We start from the raw sequence: 23,803 nt of genomic DNA, 5'->3' as shown, positions 1-23,803 counted from the left end.
AACCATATCAATTCATAAAACCAACAGTGTCCTTGCTGCAAATTACGGATAACTTGATCTTAAATTTCACCACAAAGTGGAAGTGGTCTGAACAGAGACAAGAAGATCTGAGTTCTACCCCTTTACCACATAAAGACACATTTCCAATAATTAGGGACTGTGTGGTTAATTACAGCCTAGTGAAAAAGAATGACTCATACTAATGTTTCGGTTTCCCCGTACCTGTTGAAAGAAGCCTGAATTGCAGTTAAAATCCTGGAAAGCATGTTTCTACAAAGTCATTCACTATATTAGTGAAATGTTCAGATTTCATTTTTTTATAATATATTCCTTAATTCCTCTATAACTGTGATAACCCAATTTGTTTTTTTCTCTAAGCCTAAAGTAATATAAATCAAATGCTATTTCTTTATCCATAAATTTTTGATAACATGGATAAATTAAAATTCTGAAAATTATTAACAAAAGCAGACAACTCCAAGTTGATAAAGCTAGTACAATTGTCTTTAATTTGGGGACCAGTTATACTGGACTTACCAATGGCAATCTACTGATAAATTAACACTTAAAACCATTCACTACGTGTGATGCACAATAGAAAATGCATTCCCTAGGACATCTCACTTAGTCCCCACTGCCACACTATATAAGGGGGTTGGTTATCCTCACTGAAGTTGAGAGAGGTTCTGTAGCTTGTCCCTGGCATATGGTTATTAAAAGGTAATGCTGAGATTCAAATCGGGCAGGCTGATTCCTGCACTCCTAACCTGTACAGGAACAATGTAGCCACTGTCTAAATCTTCTCGTGGGTAAAAATGGCTCCCATTTTATTCCATTCGATTGATAGAACTATGTTCCAAAAGAAATTCAATCACTACGAAAAAAAGATCTGGTCTTGGGCCTTAGAGAAACTTTTCCTACGTGCCACCATGGTGATTCTCAAGAGAAGTTAGAGGAGCAAGGTGCAAAGACACACATTCCACCTCTACCCCCAAATGAAGATTGTCTGGAACCCTCAAGGAAACTGAGGAGGCAGGAAGAAGTTGGATTATGTACAGTTTTTTTCTTTTGAAAAGGCTTTAAGGTGGTGGTTCTGAAATGAGTTCCTGTCCTATTAAGAACCACTAGACTAGAAGTATCATCAAATGTTGATGAGATGTGAGTTTTCAGGAACTCGTACTTTCTAGGAACCATCTTCTGAAAGAGCATAGGAGAGAAGACAACATTGAAGACAGAAACTGGCTGGCGCACCTGGCACACTATGGACACCAGTCAACGCCTGTTAGTAAGAGTCAGCATTTACTGGTGCTCAGGGTGTGCCAGACACTAGGCTAAATTCTTAGCATACTACCTCCCTTAACCTTCATAAGAACCCTGGGAGGAAGGTGGCTCAACCTCATTTTACTGATGAGGAATCTGAGCACGTAAAGGTTAAGAGACACAACATAAGAGGCGCAGTCCATGTGCTTAACCCATACACCGTAGCTGCTGAGAAAGTAGATGAAATGATAATGAACATGAAAAGACAAAAGCCCACAATGAACTCAGTCAGTGGAACAGAGCTAAACACCCTCACCACACTTTACTTCTTCCTTGTTGAAGGAGATGAAGAAAAAGGAATTAAAAGCAACAATATTTTTCAAGATAGTAATAGTTCCAGGTTTACCTCTCAGAACACAGATTTTTACACTGTTCACTAGACCCCCTAGACCCCCTACAGCTACTTGGAGGCTCTTGATGGCCATTTCCAGCAGAGAAGCTCACCTTTCATGTGGGAAATCTTTGTCTAAGATATCCTTTGAGGAAAAAATTTCCACTGTCTCTGAAAAAAAATTTTTTTTTAATATTGCTATAGATCAACCCCCAAGCTTCAAACTAGTGACAGCACTTATTCCTATTTTCAACTGTGAAACTTGGGTGTGATAATAACATGGTACACATTCATGATCAACATCCCCCAAAACAATAGTATATTTTGGTTTTGGGCAGTTTCCCATCACAGAAAGAATTTAGCTCTAAGGCAAGTGTTGGTCTGAACCCCGCAGGCCTACAAGGCCTGAACTTACCCAGCTTCAAGACCAAAGGAAAAGCCTGGAGTCAGTGACAGAGACATCAGTGGTTTAATGGATGGGGGATCATACATGTCTGAAGCAAGGTCCTGGAGCAAAACCCCACCATGTGCAGCAGAAGGTGGGCGGGACTTGGCGGAAGTCTTCACTCCTGGTGGGGAGAGAGAGATTACCAGTTATAGGGGGAATTGATGTCACGATGGCTCATCAGTTACCAGGGAAACCACTCAACGCCCCATTGATAAGCTATCAAGGTGGAGATGTTCTGATTTAAAGCTAGAACAATCACTAGCTGGGGCCTGGGGCAAGTGTGTAGGATGGTCAGTCGTGAGTGGGGTGTAGGTGAGGCAGGCACTGGTTGAGCAGGGGATGGACAGAGAGCAAGAGAACAGCCATCTGAGTGGCTCAACCCTACAGCAAGGAAGACAGATGTGGTCAGCACCTAAGAGAATGCTCCATCGCTTCAGATAATGCAGGTCACATACCATTTAAGGAAACTGTGAAAACACAATTCGAGTTAGTCCAGTTCAGCTGTAGGTTGAAAGGAACTGGCAGGGCACAAGAACTATATGGTGGTTACAGAGCAGGGAGGCCCTGGCAGAGGGTGGAGGGATATTGGGAGGAGCATGTTCTTGTCGCCTGTGAGACCAGCAGGCAGGGTCACAGATAGTGAGAAACGGCAGTAATCACTTCACAGCAAAGAACAATCTTCACTTATCTTATTTTCAGCATTGGACTTTTCCTTTACAGTCAAAACTAGTACCTTTGTCAGCGGTATCTTAAAGGAATTGAAAAAATGAGATAAAACCTTCAAGTTTTGAAGACATGTTTAAAGATGACGTTTTTATTAATAGAGCCACAGGTCTTCTACAAAAATATAATTATGCAATTATAACAATATATTGCATATACCAGCTTCTTGTGTATATTTCTAGAGACATTTTAGGCAATGTGTTTTGTTTCTTTTGTCAATTAAATCCCCTCAACTAAATCCCCTCAACCATTTAATTTATTTTTGTGCCATTTCCATTTAGCGTGCGCATTTAGGTAACATATTCACACAGTTCAAAAGTTTTCCAATATGGAAGTACACATGGGGAAAATCTCCCAAGAGTTCTCTGCCTATTCACCTTATCTGCACACTGGCTACCACAGTTAGTAGTTTCCTGGGTTTCTAGTGATTTCTTCAGATCATTTATGCAAATATACATATTTCTTTTGAATTTACACAAATGGTAAGAAGCACATGTACTCTTATAGGTCTTCTTAGTCAGCGTCTGAACTCCAGATAAAAGCAAAGATGAGCTAGGGACAAATCCATCAGGGTTTCAAACTCAAATCAAGTGGCTGAGGGCAGAGGGCAGAAATGGATCCTCCTGAAAGCGTCTTTCCTGCTGTCTTCAGGTCGGCCCTTCCTTGGGTGTTGAGTCATCGAGAGAGACTCAGAGTCCTTGCATTCAGGAATAGCTGGAGGAAAAAACTGAAGCTCTTTCTCTGACAAATTAAAAGCGATCAGCCCTCTGAACGGACAGTGAAGGCTGGATGGAGAGGGAGAGACATTGGGGAAGGACCCTGTAAAAGCTTCTGATGCCAAGCTGACTAGACACATCAGGATCACAACCAAATGATGGGAGCTTCTGACTCCCAGTGAGCAACTTCAGAAACAATCAGATTTATTCCAGTCCAAAGGAAACAAAACCCAGTCCTCCCTCAGTATCCAAGGGGGATTGGTTCCAGAATCCACCTCAGACGCCAGAATTCTCAGATGCTCGAGTCCCTTCCATAAAACATTGTCCTATTTGCATATAACCTACATGCATTCTCCCCGTATACTTTAAATCATCTCTAGCTAACTTAAATACTTAAAACAATGTAAATGTTAGGTCAATAGCTGTAAATACAATGTAAGTGCTATGTAAATAATTGCTGGGCACACAGCAAACTCAAGGTTTGCTTTTTGGAACATTCTGGAATTTAGCTTTTAAATATTTTCCAACCTGGATTGGTTGAATCCCCAAATGAAGAACCCACAGACAGGGAGGGGCTGACTGTAATTATAAACAGTTAAAACTTAATGAGTTAAAAGTTAATACTTATCAATTGTTTCCTAAATTATGTATCCTACTCAAATGTAATGTGTAAGATACAGTGAGAAACAAGTGTCTAAATTATGTATTCTTTTTAGATATTGTGCCTTTTATATGCATATTTGTTTTTATAAAGTACTTTCATTTTAGAGCTGTATCACAGTATAAAGCCAGTGCAGGGGCCCACGTCTCCTGCCAGAGCTGAGCACAGGCTCTGGGCAGCACTAGTCTATTTCAGTCACAGACACTATCAACACGCCAGGCACTGTGTTGATGCTGGAGGAGCAATATAACAGGACATGGATGGACTAGGGAGACAGTGTTCTCAGCAGACTGCGGTAAGCACAGCCGTAAGGATACAAATCCATCCTGGATGTTCAGCCTTGGGCAGGTGTGGCTACCTGCAGGGAAGTAACACCTTCCAAAGTGTTAGTCTTACACATCCCAACCCGCCAGAGTGATAACAAATGCCACAAAAATAAGGAACCATTTTTTAAATCTTGCACAGTTTTTTCAAATGACTCATCATGCAGCTGACACTTGAGTGTCTACCTACCAGTTTGGAATGTCAGCGAGGAATGAGCTTTCTGTTTGAAGTGATGAAAAATGTTTCGGAAATGGATAGTGGTGGTGGTTGCACAACAATGTGAAAGTAATGCCACTGAACTGTATACTTAAAAATGGTTAAAATGGCAAATCTTATGTTGTACATATTTTATCAGAATAAAAAATAATCAAATGATGGTAGGGGAAGTTTTTCTTGGGAGCGGGTATTTTTAATGTCCTTGTTTAACCATCTTAATTACAGTCCTTAGTTTCGTTGTCTGAGGTTTTTTACATTTGATTGGTCTAGAAAATCCAAAAGCCTGGAGGCTCCTTTCATTATACACCAGTGAGAAAGTAATCAACACCAAGACTGGTTATTTCGTACAATCCAAAAAATCACTTATTTTTTAAAAGACAAACTTTTACCCATAACACTTTTCTTTTCTGTCACCTCTATTTCTTTGGCAGTGAACTGCCCTCCTCCCCCAAAATGATCACACTTTTAATAGAAGTAAGAACAGTAGGTAACAGGCCAATTCCATATTTCTAAGTTGTTTTTCTGCAACTAGTTGTTTTTGCCCTATCGTTTAAAAGACTTCATCTAAATTACATAGCAATACAAAGACCAGTTGTTCGGTCATGCCTTTGCTTTCATAATTTGGTGAAACTGAATGAAGTCCTCTGGATTGCACAGCAGAATCTGTAAAATAATAATGAAGCCCCGCTGTTTTCCCTGGAGACAACTGTGGTCATTGAAGGGCATCAAATCTTTTAAGTCGCTGTCATTGACACTCACTAATAGAAATATAAAATTCCTGTAACTCACAAATTGAACTTTAAAAAAGTTCAGTACCACCCAAATAAGCACATGTATGCTGCTTAGTGTTCTCTAATCTTTCACGTTTTTTTTTCAAAAGGAAACCAAGTGATACTTATTCTGATGATCAAGGTTTATTGTAATCTTTTGTATTTTATTTGCTTTACAACTGCCCTGTTGATTGAACAATTTTGACTTAAACATTAATTTCAAACTGATCCAGTTTTTTGAATCCAATGATCACATTCACAACTTCCTCCAGGCGGAGGGGCTTAAGTGACAGAGACAGAGCACATGCTTAGCATACACAAGGTCCTGGGTTCAAGTTCCAGTACCTCCTCTAGAAATAAATAAACAAGTAAACCTAATTAGCCTCCCCCCAAAAATAAAAATAAATTAAAATTAAAAAAAAAAAGCAATGTTTAAAAAAAGAGAGAGAGAGACCTACTCTAGGGAAGACTGTACAAAGTTTGTCATCACCATTCTCTGGTCCCTTTTCTGCTCTTTGTCCCTGCCCTCTCCCCCTCCAGCTTACGTGTCTCCTGGCTGATCCCTATCGTAACAAACTGCCATAGGGATCCTGATAAGCATCTTAAGCTCAATGTTCTCATGCCGTAGACCTGTCACTCAAACAGCTAAGCCCTGGTAGAGCCTGCAACAGAACCTAGGGCTCTTTCCTACATCTTACCTGTTCTGCAACAGGCCACTCCTGCCAGCAATGCTCAGTGCTTTATAATCTGCAGTGTCAGGCCTCTAAAAGCAAGCAAACTGACAAAAAACATTGTTCTAAAGGCCATGTTGGGGATTTAGGCTAACGTAATGGCCCTCATTCACTCAAAGTGTCACACGTTACACATCTTTCTTGGGGTTCTCTGAATTTCAGCCAGGGCCTTCTGGCATCTAGTACCTCAACAACCCAGCCACCCCCAAAATAAGAATGGTGGAAATTTATATGTTCTGGCAGGCTCATTAGAAAATTATTTTGTGGGAAGCCAGTGGATTTTTGGTGTCTGCTCAATTTTCAACATTATGCCACATAAGTCATCATCTACTCACAATGCTGGAATATAAGTAAATAGTACCTAAAAAAAATCAGAAGTTTCACTTCTAAAATACTACAAGATGATTTACAGTTAACCTCAGAAAAAAATTAGAAGTCTCAGTCCCTTGTACGAGAGTTCTGATCTTTGTCTTAACTCTTTAATTTATAAAACACTCAGGCCTTGTATTCATTTTGGAATACCGTATGATTATGCTAAACCACACAATAATTTCCAAGTTTCCTATATCACACAGGTGGCATTTTATGTTATTATATTACTCCACATGGTTCAACACTTTGTAAGTAAGTGAAACTATGGAAGGTTAACATATGCCAAAATTATGCCCAATGTCAGGCAGTATCATATGTGAGAAACACTGGAAAAACTCATCCGTAGGAGCAGTTAGCAGTGGAGTGCACACTTACTTTGGGTCTGCCGTAATTCTAAGTGCTTTATGTGTCTATTAGGTCAACTAGATAGAGTAGACATTACTATCCCCAATTCACACGTAAGGAAATTGGGGCTCAGGGCTTACACAATTTGCTCAAGGCTACAGAGCTAGCAAACTCAAGAGAACCAGATCTCTTTCACATGAAAGCTTGTTCCTAACTACTGTAATATCCCCTAGCCCAGGGCATTTGGGCATTAGTTTTGAGTTTAAAGTAAAAAGCTTGAGAGAATCAGGAAACTGCTACCTCTTGTAGCTTTTGAGTCACGTCTAGAGTCAAGTCCCAGCGTGGGAAGGCCCAGCTCCAGGTGTCCTCCCAAGGCACTGGATAGACAGATGTTCCCTAGGGCCTCAGGCACTGCTGAGCACTTAGTCAACAGCACCCTCTCCTCCTCCCAGAAAGAAGACACCAGAAATATTCAGGGAGAACCTGTTATTGATTGAAGGGGGAATACTATACGTAGGGTATAGTTGGATAGGTATTTCTTAAGATTCTATAGTCCTAAGTAAGAAGATAAAGAATAGAATCTAAAGGAAATGCTTAATAAGCTGAATTTGTGATTCATTTTAATTAAGCCACTGTCGTTTCATTTTATGATCTATTCAAAGTGGGGGCATTGATGGCTTTAAAAGTGGTTAAACTTTTCAGTTTCTGAGGATTGGGGCTGACATAAATATGTTCATTTTTCAGTATCAATTCTGCTTGCTGTATGATAAAAACGGAACCTGTGTCTATTTTTGGACACTTCATTGTAAAATCTGCACCCTGCATATGCCACTGAACAACTAAGTGTTGAGGTCCGTCTGGAGATGACGGGCTACTCTCCCTGATGACCTGTGTACCTGAAATGATTCATGATGGTTTATTCAGTACCTCTGGCCTGAGGCTGGAAGGGCTGCTTGAAAGGCAGCTTTGGCAGCCTTTGCAAGCTGTGTGTGGATGAGAAGGTGCGTGTATGCAGGAGTTCTGGTATCACTTTCTCATTTTCAAAGCTTGCGCATCCTCAAGAGACCTTGTCAAGGTCAAAAGCACAATGAGCGAACCAGGGGAAACCCCAGAGAAAGCCAAGATCTGAAAATAACAGCTGGCTCTCCAGGGCCGGGCAGCCCTGCTGACTTGGCAGGCTAGGAATATCTCGGTGCTCTCAGGAAGGCAGTAAAGTCCTTGGAGGCGGGAGGAGGGAAGCAAAAGGGCAAGGCAAGGCAGGAGCCAAGAGACGGGAGCCTGTAAAACCAGGCACAGCCGAAAGTGGAGGGCGGGGTGGGGAGAGGCGCACAGAAGGAGGTATAAGGGAATAAAGAAATAAGTAAGTATCCGGTTCTTCAGAAAATAAATATAACCTTGGATACACTTCTAACATTCAAGATTTGAGGACTATATTTCAAAATCTGGAGTTTTTTTTTTCTTCCAAAGCATTCACTAAAAACACTTTTCTGATGTCTAGCCTTTGTTTGAAAATAAAATACATACATGTTGCTTGAAACACTCTAGAATAGTATATCGTAGGTGTGTATCTGAATGGAAGCCAGAGGTGGGAGGACATTCTAAGTTCTTTGGCCAGAAGAGTACAATGAAGGCTACCCATGTTGCTGGGTAGTCTTCCCGGGAATATAATACAGACTTCATGTGTTAGATAGCTCAGCTGGAAAGAGGTCAGTTTACCTAGCTTGAACTTTTTGCTTTGCATTGATGAAACAGTCACAGTTCTCTGTCATTTCACTTGCTTCTACATTTTTGACATTTAATGAGGAAGAAAAATAGATTTTATGATGATCTATCAGTCATTTATGATGAAGTCATCAGATGACTATGGAGTCTGATAGCCAGTATTTCTCATCGATTATGATACACACCCTTCCTTTTCCCAGCAGTTCAAAAGCCACGACTACCTTGTAGATGCCCTCTAGGTACCAGAGGTAGCTTTCCACGTGGTTCAAGGGCGGTCACTGTTCAACAACACAGAGAAGCTTGTCACCAGTGCTACTTTGTCAGGCACCCTGTGTAGGCAGTGTATTACGTATTTTAAAAATTCCCAAAGCGTTATTAACAGCTCTTTTCTTTTCCCTTTCTAATTATAGCAGAAAATGGCCCCCGTCTCCTCGTGGAAGCAGAACAAGCCAAGGTGTTCTCACATAGAGGTGGCAATGTTACACTGCCATGTAAATTTTACCGAGACCCTACTGCGTTAGCCTCAGGAACCCACAAAATCCGAATTAAGTGGACCAAGCTAACTTCAGATTACCTCAAGGAAGTGGACGTTTTTGTTTCCATGGGATACCACAAGAAAACCTATGGAGGCTACCAGGGCAGAGTGTTTCTGAAAGGAGGCAGTGACAACGATGCTTCTCTGGTGATCACAGAACTTACCCTGGAGGACTATGGGAGATATAAGTGTGAGGTGATTGAAGGATTAGAAGATGACACCGCTGTGGTAGCATTAGATTTACAAGGTAAGTATCCATACATCATGTTAAACTTTGATAATTAATCATTGCTTTTTTTTTTCCATGACAAGGAATGTCTAGTGGTTACCACAGGACTGATATGAGAAACCAAAAGTCCACATATAGCATGTTTTTCTGTTCTTTTCTATTTTGCAGTTTGTCTACCATTCCAGCTCTCATATTTGAAATGTATACACAGTGGTTATATGCAAAACTGAAGCTATTTGCAAGTAGGAGAAACGTGCAGTGGAACTGAATTACAATATTCAGAAAGTGCTTTATGCCATTCAAAATTTAAATCTCATTACACAGTTATTGAGAAATTCAGAGTGGAGGCTTTTTTATTACACTTCTAAAATTATCGCAGTTTCAAAATAAATGGCAAGTTTTGTGAAGGACAACTGCTCACTAAAATACATTTAACTGTATTCTGTAAAGTAACTGTGAAAACTTAAAAAAAAAAAGTCACCTCTAGATTTATTTAAATATTCTTATGGAGAAGTAATTTTTTTAATAGTCCAGAGTCTCTTAGACATTGAGTACCAAATGTTCATTTCAGGGGGAATTTTCTTAAATATGTAATATATTCAGTAGGTTCAAAGACCAAAACGTATACAGCTAAACAATAAAACATAGCTGTGCCATCCTGTCTCCTCTCTGCCCAACACCCACCTCTATGCCTTGCTAGCAGGAAAACTCTTCTCCTTAGTTCCCCATGTATCTCAAGATATTTTATATCTTATATTCACAAATTTCAGTGTTTCTTTACACTGAAGGGTGCATTTTGGCTGCATTGACAAAATGCTTTTCTTCCTTATGTGCGTAAACTATCAGTGTGTGTTTGCTAGAAACTCCTTTCACATTCCAGCGCAGATTTGTGGCTTTTGGAAAAATATATGTTTGATCCACTATCACATACCTGAAGATCTGACCTTCTGAATCCCACAGAGTACCATCACATGTATGCACGTTTATTATACGTATCTGATACCTTGCACAGTGTTGTAAAGTGCATTTCCGTGACCTTCTCTTGTCGCTCTTGGTTGTAGTTCTTGGCTCCTGATTGCATGCCACCTTGTCCTTTCAGTTTTTATTGATTCACTTTAATATCCATGAACATTGGTATTATTCAGGATGAAAGAAGCAGTTGGCTTAGAGAAGACAATCATCAAATATTAACTGCAGGTCAGTTTATTTTATCAAAGGGGCATCAGGCCATCAGGCAAAGGACAGAGCCTTGAACTAGTACTAACAAGATGCTTACATTAGTCCCAACTTTGCCAGAGTAAGTTTTGAAACCAGAGCAAGTTACTTATCCTTATTGTACTTTGGCGTCCTCATCTATGAATGAACTATATTATCTGCTAAGTTATGTTTTCTTCTAAAAGTCTATGTTTATATACCACAGTACTTCATAACCTTAAGTAATTTACATGCCATATTTATTATCTCCCTACATTTATTTTAAAATAAATTTTAAATAAATAGAAACCAGTATAACTTGCCAGAAATAGAAGGAAACCATAAAAATAAATATAATGAACACAAGATATTTCTAAATTATAACTGAATACCTGCTTCAAGTATGGCTTTGAGCATGAACCCTGCTCTCCCTTTGTTTGAAAAGAAGATTCAGCACGTGTTAAGAGGACAATACACTGGAGGGTCAAAGGAGATGTCCTTTAAGGTACAATTAGAGATGCTGAGGGAACTGTAAGAGGAGGGATTTTTCCTGCCTAGGCCTTGCACTCTCCCAAATCTCCATGTTTTCCATTCTTTTGGAACACTTCTCTACCACATAATACATATGCATGTGACTTAAGTCAATATGTCCAAGAAACCAATGTAATTGATAAATATTCTTTACAAGTGCTGTTTTGGTGCCACGAGACACAAAAAAATTCCAACTCTTGGTTCCTTTTATTCAGCAATCTTACAGTCTATTAAAGATTCTAAGAGACTTTCAAAAGTAAAAACTTTAAAATAAGGTAGAATTTGGTAAACTAACTAGGTACAAACAAATTGCTCTAATCAAATGCACTATTTATTTTGCTCACTTTCAGTAATCCTCCCTTGACAGATGAGACTTAGAGAAAGCTCCCTGTCTAAGGTAACACGGCTAGGAGTAAGGGGTAGAGTAGAGCTGGAATTGGATACCAAGGGCACTGATGAAGCCTATGCTTTTGTCTGCTAGGATCTGGGGAGGATGCAGGAAAGAGAACATTTCTGTTGCGGGGTGGGGGGGATGGAGGTCGCAGAAAGGCAGCGATGTTTGGCAGCTTCAGTTCTTCTGTTTTCTAAGGATTCTTAAGGGCCCCAAAGTTACTTGGGAGATGACCTAGGAACTGTCCTTTGGCCATACTGCATTAAATGTGCCTATGGCAGCTGTTAAATTTCCCTCACTGCAGAGGGTGTTTTTCCATCTCTCTTGTGTACTGTGGAAGGGGTGGAAATAGTCATTAACCAGAGGATCTGTCCTGAAATAACTGACATTTTCACATTTTACATTATATACATGAATCCATTTCTGAACAACTGAAGAAAATATAATCCTTCAAGAATAAGATTAAATATCAGCTCTACCCTGAGCACCCCACCTCCCCCCAGTTTTAATGTTTTCAAGAGCACTATATACAGATTTCCATTATAGCTCTATTCACCTTTTGTTTTGTAAATATTTGCACACTCATCTGACTTCATCTGCTAAACAGGATCTACTTGAAGGCAGTCAAGTGCCAAAAACAAAGTTGATACTCAGTAAATAGTTTATCGGTGACTGATACATTGGGTTTATATTTTCAAATACAAAAAAGTGTGCATGCAGTGGAGGGGCTGTGGAAAGCACGCCAAAAGAAGAGATAATTGATTTTGGTCATGAAAGGTGAACCTGGTTCTTTCAAAGGGTAAAGAGCACGACAAAGCAGGAAAGAGGACACCACAGGTATGAGGGAGAAACTCTTCCAAGGCCAAAACGTGAATCACAGATGCCACAGACAGCATCCAGCTTGACTGGTTTAAGGCTCAGCTTGGCAATAGGGTATGATAAAAAATTTTTACCTTTTTACTATAACCAATTTCAAACATTTCAAAAAGTACAAAGATTAGTATAATGATTCCCCAAAAGCATCACCCAGCTTCAAAAAATGTCATGATATAGCCAATCTCATTTTATTTTGCTTTATTTACTCCTACTCCCACTGTAATTTTCAAGAAAAACTCAGGACATCATGTTATCTATATATACTTCAATATGAGGTAAAAAATCGTGTTTTATTTTGGGGGGGAGGTAATAAGGTATATTTATTTATTTATTTTAAATGGAGGTACTGTACTGGGGATTGAACCAGGACCTCATGCATGCTAAGCATGCACTCTGTCACTGAGCTATACCCTTCCCCAAGAAGTAATATTTTAAAATAAAGTTACAAAAAAATTTTTAAGATAGCCACAGTACTATTACAGAATAAAATCTGAGGAACCTTGGTTGCCAACCTGAGGATGGACATTGTGAGGAACTTGACAATTTCCACATAGTCTGGGGTAGATGTTCCAGGTGCAGCAATTACATACATAAGAGGTGAAGGCTATGGTAAACCACATGAAGCAAGAGATACTTTGTGGTCACCATTTATTAGCTTTTATTCCAGGTTCTGACCTTTGCAATTACATCCTTACATGTGACCATCTACCAATCGGGCAAGCAAGCTGCACTCCAGCTTCTTGTTGATCTTCTAAGATGCATAAATAAGACCAGGGAAGCATATCATTTTAAATGTCATGATTAAGCTGCCTTTCCAACTGTAATTGTACAATGTCTTTAATCATATTGGCCCTTTAATACCAGATTAGATGCTATGTCCTTCAAAGAATTTTTCCAATTAGGAAAAAATCCTTCTTCTTCAAGATGTCCAAACTGTATGGTTTGTATTTTAAAGATTTTATTCTATCTTGGATTCAGATTTATATATGATATATATATCAAGTCATAGACTCTTTGCAGGAAGAGGCCACACCCCAAACTCAAGGTATCCTACAGTGCTGAGCACAATGCCTTGCTCTTAGTTGTGATTTTTCTTTCAATTTTTAAAAAATCAAATTTTATTTTCCATGAATAAAAGAACAAAAACAATTTATTTGGGAAGTCAAGTAAGTAAAATCCTTTAATAAAAATTAAAAAACCCAGTTACTAGTGTAACAACTCTGACAGTTAATAATAAAGCTATAGTTCCACACATGTAGAGGTCTCCTGCTTCTCTGTAATTTGCTCTTGCCCATTAATCTTTTCGCCTTGTTTCTTTCCCTGTAAGATAAACCTGCAGAACAGTTTCATTATAAATCAAAAAAAAAAAAAAAGTTCATTCTACAGGCAAAATTCTAAAAAGACAATTTCTTCAAAATTCTAAAAAGCTAGTCTCTTCATAGAGAATTATGGTAAGTGTAATTTCTAACAAAAATTTCTCTGGAATAAACTTTTTAAAACATGCTTTACTCAAAGCCACTGTGGCTCTGTGTTCCCGCATTAAAATGTCTGATTATAGAGACTAACTAAATAAAACTTGCTAGAAGGGTAGATAGAGACTCACAATGAGGGAAGACCTCACATGTTCTACAGCAACACTCATTCGTTCATTCACTCTCCTATGCTGAGGATACAGTGGAGACGAAGACAGGCAAGGGCTGTGCCATCATGGAGTTAAGTGTTTATCTTAGTTGTGATTTAAGATCTATTTTTCAAATCACAGTGATTAAAAAAAAAAAAACTAAGTCCTTTTGAAAGACTGACCCATGTGTAAGTGGGAATTAGTTGTGGAAATACAATTTTTTTCACATAGAATCCTGGATAGGGTAAAGCCCTCTGATTACTACCAGCCACTCACACTGCTAGAAACAGCACCCAGCAAGAGACAAGCCTGATATGAATGTAACACAGAGAGTATCATTAGACATGCTTAATTAGCCTGGGCTACAGAATTCATCTGAGCAATCAACACCTACTTAGATAACGATATGAAAAACGTGGTATTTGTGCTTCCCACCTTCCATTGTATTGGACTTCCATTGATGAAAATTGGGCCAAATCCACAAAACCATAGTCTGAGAACTTTCAGAAATGGAAAACTAATTTCAGATGTGTACATAGCGCTTCTAGGCACTCTGAGAGGCACTGAGGGAGGTAAAATTGTGTTGCATGGTCTTTACCTTTTTATTACCAAAAATACTTACTTTACGGAGTTACTGAAATTTCCTTTACTTTTTACATGTACCATGGCATGAAAACTTTTCATATGTCCAACAAGTTGATATTTGCCAACAACTAGGATGAATGGAACTGTGCAATTCCATCTTAAAGAATGTGTTTTTAAAACATATTTCAATTGACTAAACTACTCACATCATGTGATATTATTCTTTTCCATGTGTTGTATCATCCTTATTAATCCCCTTTGTAGTGATGCATACCAGCCCTTCATGGAAAAGTAAAGAGCTTCTGATTACATACTTTGATATCTAAGTATAAAATTATCATACTTGGAAAGTAATCATACACCCTTCCTTCTCACAAATGAAAATTAAACTTTTCTTATTTTTGCGATGCCAGATGAAAGCAATCACCATTTGCTCCATAACTCAACTGTAGGAATTGCACATTCTTCCATAAAGCCAAGAAGGTTTCTGCAATTATAGTCTTAGCTGTTGAAATCTTAACTAGCTGGAAGTAAAATAAGTAAATAAATAAAATACTAACAAACATGTAGTTCCAGAAATGACCTCACTTGTACAAAACATGTGATTGTTGAAATGTGTGCACTAAATGTGTACAATACAGTGAAACTTTTAAATGTTGGTGAAGACATAGAAGTCGACTTTAATTTACTTGGAATGTGTTCTTTCTAGCAGCATCAAACATTAATTAAAATCTGCTAAGTAAATCCTTGGAGTTACTATAATAATAAGTTGACCATTTATTCTTACAATTGAAAAATAGTAAAATTTTAATATAGGATTTCACTTTGACTTTGCCTGAAATTATGTTAAATTTAAAAGGAACTCAAAAATATATTACACTGGATTTGGAACTGAATCAAACATAATTCAATGGTTAATCAAGGACAAATTACTAAAGAAAAAATTTTCCGAGTGCTTATGGGAGTCTACCAAATGCAGTCTGGTGAATTTGCACTGGGAGACTGTCTAGGTCTTTAAAATTATTAAGTTAAAATATCCTACATTCTCCACTGTTACCATCTTAAGCCATTTGGAAAATGGAATTCCACCTAAATGGTTGAATTCAGGTTTAGATACTTTGATATTTTCTCTCACTTAAGGTCTAGCTGCCAAGGAAATCTCTACTGGGTAAATTAGATATTTTCCTTTTTAATCAGCATTCCTGGGATTGCTGAGGGAAGAGGACAGCAGGTGTGAGGGGCAGGGTAACTACAGCAGCTCCTTCCAGCGCAGACTCTGCTCTTCTCTGAATGCCTGGGCACAGCCCTTCTTAGAAGGAGTGGGCTTCCCCCATCCCCATCCTCCCATCACTGCAGGGGGCAAAGGCAAACCACAGGGGCTTTTCCTTCTTCCACTGGCTCCAATTCAGCTTACAGATCCCTCAGCCAAGAACCTGAGGAGGCAAGATGAGATCAGGAAGCCTTCCTGGATCTCGGCCTCTAGTGGATGGTGCCAGCTGGACTGCCCCGGAGGGACAAACGTGTCCTGCAGAGGCCTTCAGTGGACGCGACTTGATTTAGGCTATTGAAATGTCCTCTTGAAGGGTCTTCCAGGACAAGTTATAAAAGAAAACATTTCCTGTGTACTGGTTACACTACCAGTGAATTGTGCATTCATCTTGAATAGGGTCTGCACTCACAAAATAGCACATTTGGTATAATCCACCAAATTACTGTGTCAGTTGGACAGTTTTTTACATTCTACATGCTAAAATATTAATTACATCTAATTATTTTAAAAAAATTCAAGGCAAAGCTTTGAATAACCAGTCAAAATTAATTATCTTAGCAACTATGGGAGAGCCATTTTGATACAGTGGTCCTTCATAAAGTCTAACACTTTGCTTTCTTACCATGCAATCCTTCTCCTTTAATGAAATTGTGCAGAAAGTTGTAAGATAGCTCAATCACCTCCCATGATTATTTGACAGAAAGAAATGCTTTTGGAAAGCCAGTACATCTTCCCAGGCAAAGCCAAGTGCCAAGTCACAGTGTTTACATTTCCTAAAGGTTTTTGTCCTCTAAAATATTTAATTCTTTGGCATTAACTTAATCAGAGGATGTCTATTTTGTTCCTACCTTGTATAGGACAAGCTTCTGAAAGTCCCCCCTCTCCATTTGCAAAATAAAATGTTTTTAAAAGCTTAGTTTCAGTTTGCAATACATAAATATGGAAGCTGAAAAATGTAATGCAAATATTTTAAAAAGAAAGTCATTATTCTAGTCACACTGTTCACAGGCAGAAAAAAGTAAGGCAAAGAGCTATACTAAAAGTAGAAACAGATAAGAGAGCCATGATGCTTCTTGTGGAGGGGCCTCACTATACAAAACTGTCTTATTAACAAGAAATAAGACTGCTTTATTAGGTTTTTGTTAGATATACAAAAGGTAAATCCTCAGGGAGGGCTATCTGGAAACTATAATCTTCAGATGAATCATTTAAGAAAGGAGAATTGTGAGGCTTGAGTTGAACTCTTAGCAAAAGAGGTAAATCACCAAGTTATCAGACCAATCAGCTAACTGTGAGACGCTCAGAGCTGAGAAGCTGTTAGGAGCAAAATGGGACCAGGAGAAAATATTGCAAGTTGAACAAAAACTGCCCCTTCTTCTGATGGAGATTCTACTATGTTTTTTCCCAAGTCAAGTGGGACTTGCTCATAGTTCTTACTTCTTGTGCCACTAACGATTCCTTGCCTTCCTTTCTGGACAGGTGTGGTATTCCCTTATTTTCCACGACTCGGGCGCTACAATCTCAATTTTCATGAGGCACAGCAAGCTTGTCTGGACCAGGATGCTGTAATTGCCTCCTTCGACCAACTGTACGATGCCTGGCGGAGTGGGCTGGACTGGTGCAACGCTGGCTGGCTCAGTGATGGGTCTGTGCAGTATCCCATCACGAAACCAAGAGAGCCCTGCGGAGGCCAGAACACAGTGCCTGGTGTCAGGAACTACGGGTTTTGGGACAAAGATAAAAGCAGATACGATGTTTTCTGTTTTACATCCAACTTCAATGGTAAGATATTAACCATACTGCCTTGTTTCCTATCCCAGAGACTAATACGTACTCTGATACATTAAACTTTTAATCTTATCTACTTAAAAAAAAAAGGAAAAAGCTTTGAAGTATCGCTTCAGATATAAAAAGTTCTTTAATGTCCTGATTTTTAAAAATTCACAGACGTCAAGCATAAGTACATGTTTCCATTATTCTTTGCTTTTATTGCATCCAACTGTTATGATGAAATAGTTTAACTGTCATGTTGTATGGAGTCTTTTTTCTTACTGCCAAAGATGCTGCTGCCACTCTGTGCTTCCACGGGCATAGATCTCTCCATGACGTAAGGGCGGCTTCTGTGTTATGCTCTCCTCTTCTCTAAATTACACTGTCAATTTATTCACAGATGATCAGCAAGGCTTAGGATAAAGAGAGCTTTATCTCTCTGATAAAGAGAAAGCTCAGGATAAAGAGAACTTGGCAAGAAAATTAAGTAGAAATAATGCTGGAGGTAAGAACAGAAGTGAGAGATCCAGGCTGCATCAGTGTTGATGATGGATTCATTGAATTCGGCACAAGTCCCCACCCTGTCTTGCTCCATCTAGAACCAGGGACGTAACACATGGGGCCCAGTGCAAAATGCGAATGTGGACACCCTGTTCAAAACTTAAGAATTTTAAGATGATAACAGTAGAGAATTAAACCAAGCATGGGGCTCTGTGTAACTATACAGGTCACAAACCCATGAGGCAAGCCCTGGCCCCGATATTTTATATATTAGGTTCCTGGCAAGATGCTTTGGGGAAAACAGCAGAGGATCAGGGATCAACACTTTCTATAAAGGGTCAGAGAGTAAATATTTTTGGCTTTGTGGGCCATATGGTCTCTGTTGCAACTACTTGATGCAGCTCTGTAGGTTACAACACAAAAACAGCCATGAACAATATTAAACAGATGGGTGTGGCTGTGTTCCATCTAATAAAACCTCATTTGACTTGTGCACTGTAGTTTGCCTGGCCTCGGGCATAGATGATACAACTAACCCTCTATTAATGTTCCAGTGGCCTCTATCCTTCCTCCAAATCACATCCTCTTAGTCTAGAAAGAATTGGCAAGCATTAATTTAGACTTCAATAATCTATGTTTAATAAAGGCCAGGGGGATGTCACATTACAATGTGTAATCAGACAAGAGAGTCTGATTTTATTCTACCTGAAACTAAAAGTCTGAAAAAGATCTTCAATCAGTGGGTATCACTTTAGTTAGTTGATGTCATACTTTATACACTTTTTGCATGTTTAATACAAATTGAAGGAATCCCAGTAATTAACACTATTCAGTATTGGCTGAGACTAACTTGCTCTTTCTTGTGAGATCAAGAAATGGTTAGGTGTCAGGGCTCCCACGGAGGGAAGCTGGAAAATAAACAACTCCATCCTCTCTGCTAGTGAGTGAAAGACTGGGTTCGCATTCTGAGTCCGTATAATTTATGGCAAGTGACTTCCTGTATGTTTTGCATTTTCATACTGTAGTCTTTGAATAAGAATAATGTCTTATTGATACCTGTAATGAAAAGGACTTGAGGGCTTTTGATTTTTTTTAAATGGACTTTTCTGTCAGGAATGTTTTTTGATCCTTTCACATTCAAATTGTGCCTCTCCAGAAACTTGCGCTGGGGTTCAGTCTCGCTACAGCTAGAATTTAAATAGCTCTTGCTTTCAACATGGGATTCTGTCTTCTCTAGTGCCACAGAAGGGCCCTGTTAGTCACTCATTAGTGAGCAGAAACCGCATCTGTCCTTCCCCTTTTCTTTTCTACAGCTCTGAAAGGGCACGTCTGAACACATATTAAGGGGCCAGGAAAAAATCTAATTTAATGGCGCACGACCTAGGGGGCACTACATTTAATTGACCATCCTATGTTTCAAGACCTTTACAGACAATGCCCTACATCTCCCTTCACTGAGAACACTTCCGTCTGAGGCTCCACGCATCCCCCCAAGCTCCCCTGCAGACGGGGCCACTAACCCTCCCTCTCCCTCTCCCCGCAGGCCGCTTCTACTACCTGATCCACCCCACCAAGCTGACCTACGACGAAGCGGTGCAGGCCTGTCTCAGTGATGGTGCTCAGATCGCCAAAGTGGGCCAGATATTCGCTGCCTGGAAACTCCTGGGATACGACCGCTGCGATGCAGGCTGGTTGGCAGACGGCAGTGTCCGCTACCCCATCTCCAGGCCAAGAAGGCGCTGCAGTCCCACCGAGGCGGCCGTGCGCTTCGTGGGCTTCCCAGACAAAAAGCATAAGCTGTACGGTGTCTACTGCTTCAGAGCATACAATTGAGCGTGCCCCCCGAGCGCGGCGGGTTTAGTCATTAAGAACATGTGAAAGGTTTTTTTTTCCAATATGAACTCATGCAAGTTACCAAAACTGTGATAACCCTTTTTTACTTACTGTAAAGAGTCATTTTCATAAAGATCAATTCATTAATTTGTTTTTGTAAAGCTATCATTCAATATATATTATAAAGTAATATAATTTTAAGGGAAGCACGACATAAGGGGGCTTTAGAGCCAAACTGTTTAGGCTATGTCATCCCAACGAAGTATCCTTTCACGATCGGGGCATGCAATAGCTTGACCATTGCTAGGATTAAATTAAGGAAAGTAAAGCTACTCAGAGCAGCAGCTGCCACAAGCACAAATTTTACACATTTGTACAATTTTGAAATGCACTACGATGAACAGATTAGAGCAACAGGTTTGAAATACAGGCTTCTTTACCTGAACTGAGATTCCGAGAGGTTGCACAAAACTCAGTTTCACAAGGGAACAATCTCATTTTTCTAAAAGTTAGTATTTCAAGTCTCCAACAGACAGAGTATTTTACTCTTTAAAATCCTGCCTTTTTGACCAAAAAAAAAAAAAAAAATCATATGGACTCCAATGCGTTATGACAAGCACAGTTAAAACCCCTTAATAATCCCATTTATATGAAATATGACACTAAAATGAGCAGATAATATTTAACCAGACTCCCACCTTCTTCTAATTAAAATTACACATGCCTGAGAGAAATTGTTTTCTTTTGAGTAGCTTTACTGAGTTATATTTAAATTCTAAGGGCCATTTGCTAAGCAGCATTTAGCATCTACTCAGGGCAGTTATATAGATAAACTGCTGGACAGAAAAATTGTAAAATTTAGCAGCTTGATTTTATGTTAGCCTATGAAATGTTATTGTCCTATAAAAATAACTTTAAAATATTTAATATTTCCTTCTTATATACATTACATGAAAAAAATTTAAATCATAAAAGGAATAAACAACTATATTTGCCTAACCAAGAAATAAGAACCCAACTTTTCAAATTCTTGTTATTACTATTTGTATAGACTCTAGAAAGCCCAACTGGTGCCTGTGTTTGGAGAAAAAAGTCAACAAAGTAGTTTTAAACCTTTGTCCATATAGAAAATCTGGTCAGTGATGTCATGTTCCTTGCTGATCATCACTATGCTTAAATGAAATGCTGAAGCTGTCATCAAAGAGTTTACACCAAAATCTTCAGGGCTTTAAATGAAAGGGTAAGATCAGCTTCAGAAAAACAACTTTCCCCATTAGCAGCTCCAAACTTAAACAAGGCTCGGTTTTCCTATATTTTTATGACTGTTGAGACCCCACAGGGACCAATATTTGTATTCAAATCACATTTCACAGTTTCCCATTGTTTCACAATGAGTTCTAATAAATGGGATTTAGTATAATAATCCAAGTATGACATAGCCGGTATGCTTTCATGAATGTTTTTATGTAGATTTTCCTACCATGAACATAAGTAAATAAATCTTTTTCCTGAATTGATTGTTGTTGCATTCAAAGCTCTGTAATAATTCTAATAAATTTACTCTATAAATGTAGAGTTATGTGTGTGGAAGGTATAGAACAACTGGAAGTCCATGAAATCATAACTATATCCATACATTACCTAGACAGAATATTGTAAATAAAAGTAGATCATTTCTTTTATCAAAAGCATATCTGAAATTTTCAGATGCTTTAATACTAAAAGATGACAATGTATGCACGCACATTTTTACATCAGGTTGGACATGAGAATTGTACAAAAACGTAAATCCAAAGAGATTGTTAGGTTTAACTCAAGCACTGCTGATACAAATAGAACTCAAACTTCTAAATTAAAAATACCTAAATGGTCTAGGATAAGACGAATATATTATTTAAAGAATACTATCTCCAAAACAGTGACTCTAGTACCTCAAATATGGGGGGTAGCTCATTGGAGGAAGCCCATACTTGAATGATTATTACCCACGTTACAAGAATTTTAGTGGAACTGCAAGTGGGAACAAATTTCTATTGAAGCAGATCTATAATTTTCAGTTATTGCTGTAGAACTTTACCTTTATAATGTTAAGCATAGTAGCATTTCTTAACTTTTGAATACTTACTAGTACAGGAATTGGTGCTGATCAAAATCTCTGGAGTGACTGTTAGCTGATTAAAATCTATACTGACTGCACACCATTTTTCCATGCTTGTAAAAATATATCTTAACAGAATGAATACTGCTGAGCAGAATTTTTATCTTCTCACTTCTCCCAAAGGATCAGAATTCCCATATTCTTTTGGACTCCTCCTTGAATAAGGGTTTCTTTTTAATGTTCTTATTTTGCCATTTTTCACCAAATAGCTATTTCCATACTTCATTCCTCAAGATATCCCACTGGGAATGTCTGAAAAAGAAAGGTTATCCTAATACAATTCCTAACAGAAAGCCGGTACAACCCTGGCTAATTCAGAAATTGCTCCTCAGACTTGGGTACCGAGAGCATCAGGGGGTTGAGATGGGAGTCTGGGTTAGGAAATCTTATTTTGATCATTTTGTCCATAATCAACACTTGACCCCCTGAAGGGACTAAGGTTATCTGCACATTTCACTGACACACCTACATTTGCAAACCTAAACAAAAAGAAATGATTCACAGAAAAGACAGCATAGGAATGAAAACAAGCAAGTCACACTAACACTGGAAGCCATCTTTTAATGACTGCTGCCATATTTTATCACAGTATTTTTTAGTCAAATATGGTATCTGTAAATTTAAACTTTCTCTCATAGCAAGGGGGCCGGTACCTGTTAAAAGTTTTATTTTATGCAATAATATAGTCGCTTATTATTTTGGCAGTTAGAAGTAGACTCAAAGGAGATTCCAATTTGGTTGCTGGCAGCCATACTGGGTTTCTTGATTTCAGTGCTCCAAAGAATATGGTGGTCTCATGGAGTAGCTGACCACTAAGGAGGGAAGGATGAAAAGGGAATTACCTATCAGTTTCTAGCACAGAATGCATCAGGAATGATCAATGGATAACTGACATAGTTTTGTTGAGAAGTTATCTGTATCATAGCTCACTACTGCCAGCGCAGCAATGATGTACAACAAAAGAAATGAAAAATAGAAAAACCATATTAAGCCACCTGATTAAAAGGAAGTCAGTATTTAAGGGCATCTAATACCTACTGAGTATAAATCTGAGGAGAAGAACCAATCTGTATTACAAAAAAAAAATGTTTTCATTTTCTGTAAGATATAATGAACTGGTAAACAAACATTAAAAGTCAATTTTGTGTTACTGCAGTATCTCTTGATTCTTCTGAGTTGTAGAATCCTAGCAACTTTATTGTGTGTGTCAAACTCTGTAGATACATTATTTCAAGAAAAGACATGTATTCCATCCTTGTTCTGATACATTTGAGTTCAAATTGTAAACACAAAGCAATTTCCACTTTCTGGTATTTTGCAAATTTAACATCAACAACAATAACAAAAAGTGTATCTATGGTGCTGTTAAATCAGCAACAGTACTATCCCAAAATCTATTAGCTCCTTTCTCTTTTTATATGATCTAAGTATAATTTGTTTTGTTCACCAGGTTAGCAATTCCAGAAATCTGTGGTGTTACTGATTAGATTAATGTATGAGATGCTGTATGACTTCATATGAAGTCATATGAATATGAATATGAATTAAAAGATGGATTTTAATTTCCTTACTAAAGTCCTCTCTAGGACTTTACACTCCAATAACAAGGAATGTATTTGTCAATATTTCT

At 38.5% G+C, this 23,803-nt stretch overlaps 1 protein-coding gene across 4 annotated transcripts in view; it reads left to right on the top strand.

The window, feature by feature from the left end:
* HAPLN1 (hyaluronan and proteoglycan link protein 1) overlaps positions 1-23,328 on the top strand; it is a 72,494-nt gene extending 49,166 nt beyond the window's left edge. For all 4 annotated transcript variants that reach the window (XM_006178643.3, XM_032475513.1, XM_032475506.1 and 1 more), the window contains 3 exons: positions 9,090-9,461; positions 17,391-17,693; positions 19,726-23,328. In XM_006178643.3, the coding sequence (XP_006178705.1) occupies positions 9,090-9,461; positions 17,391-17,693; positions 19,726-20,015 (965 nt within the window). In that variant the 3' untranslated portion in view covers positions 20,016-23,328. The remainder of the gene's footprint in view (positions 1-9,089; positions 9,462-17,390; positions 17,694-19,725) is intronic.
* Positions 23,329-23,803: the final 475 nt, after the last annotated feature.

The sequence above is a fragment of the Camelus ferus genome, chromosome 3, assembly GCF_009834535.1.
Source record: "Camelus ferus isolate YT-003-E chromosome 3, BCGSAC_Cfer_1.0, whole genome shotgun sequence".
In the NCBI taxonomy this organism is placed as follows: domain Eukaryota; kingdom Metazoa; phylum Chordata; class Mammalia; order Artiodactyla; family Camelidae; genus Camelus; species Camelus ferus.
This window is presented reverse-complemented; position numbering and strand designations above follow the sequence as displayed.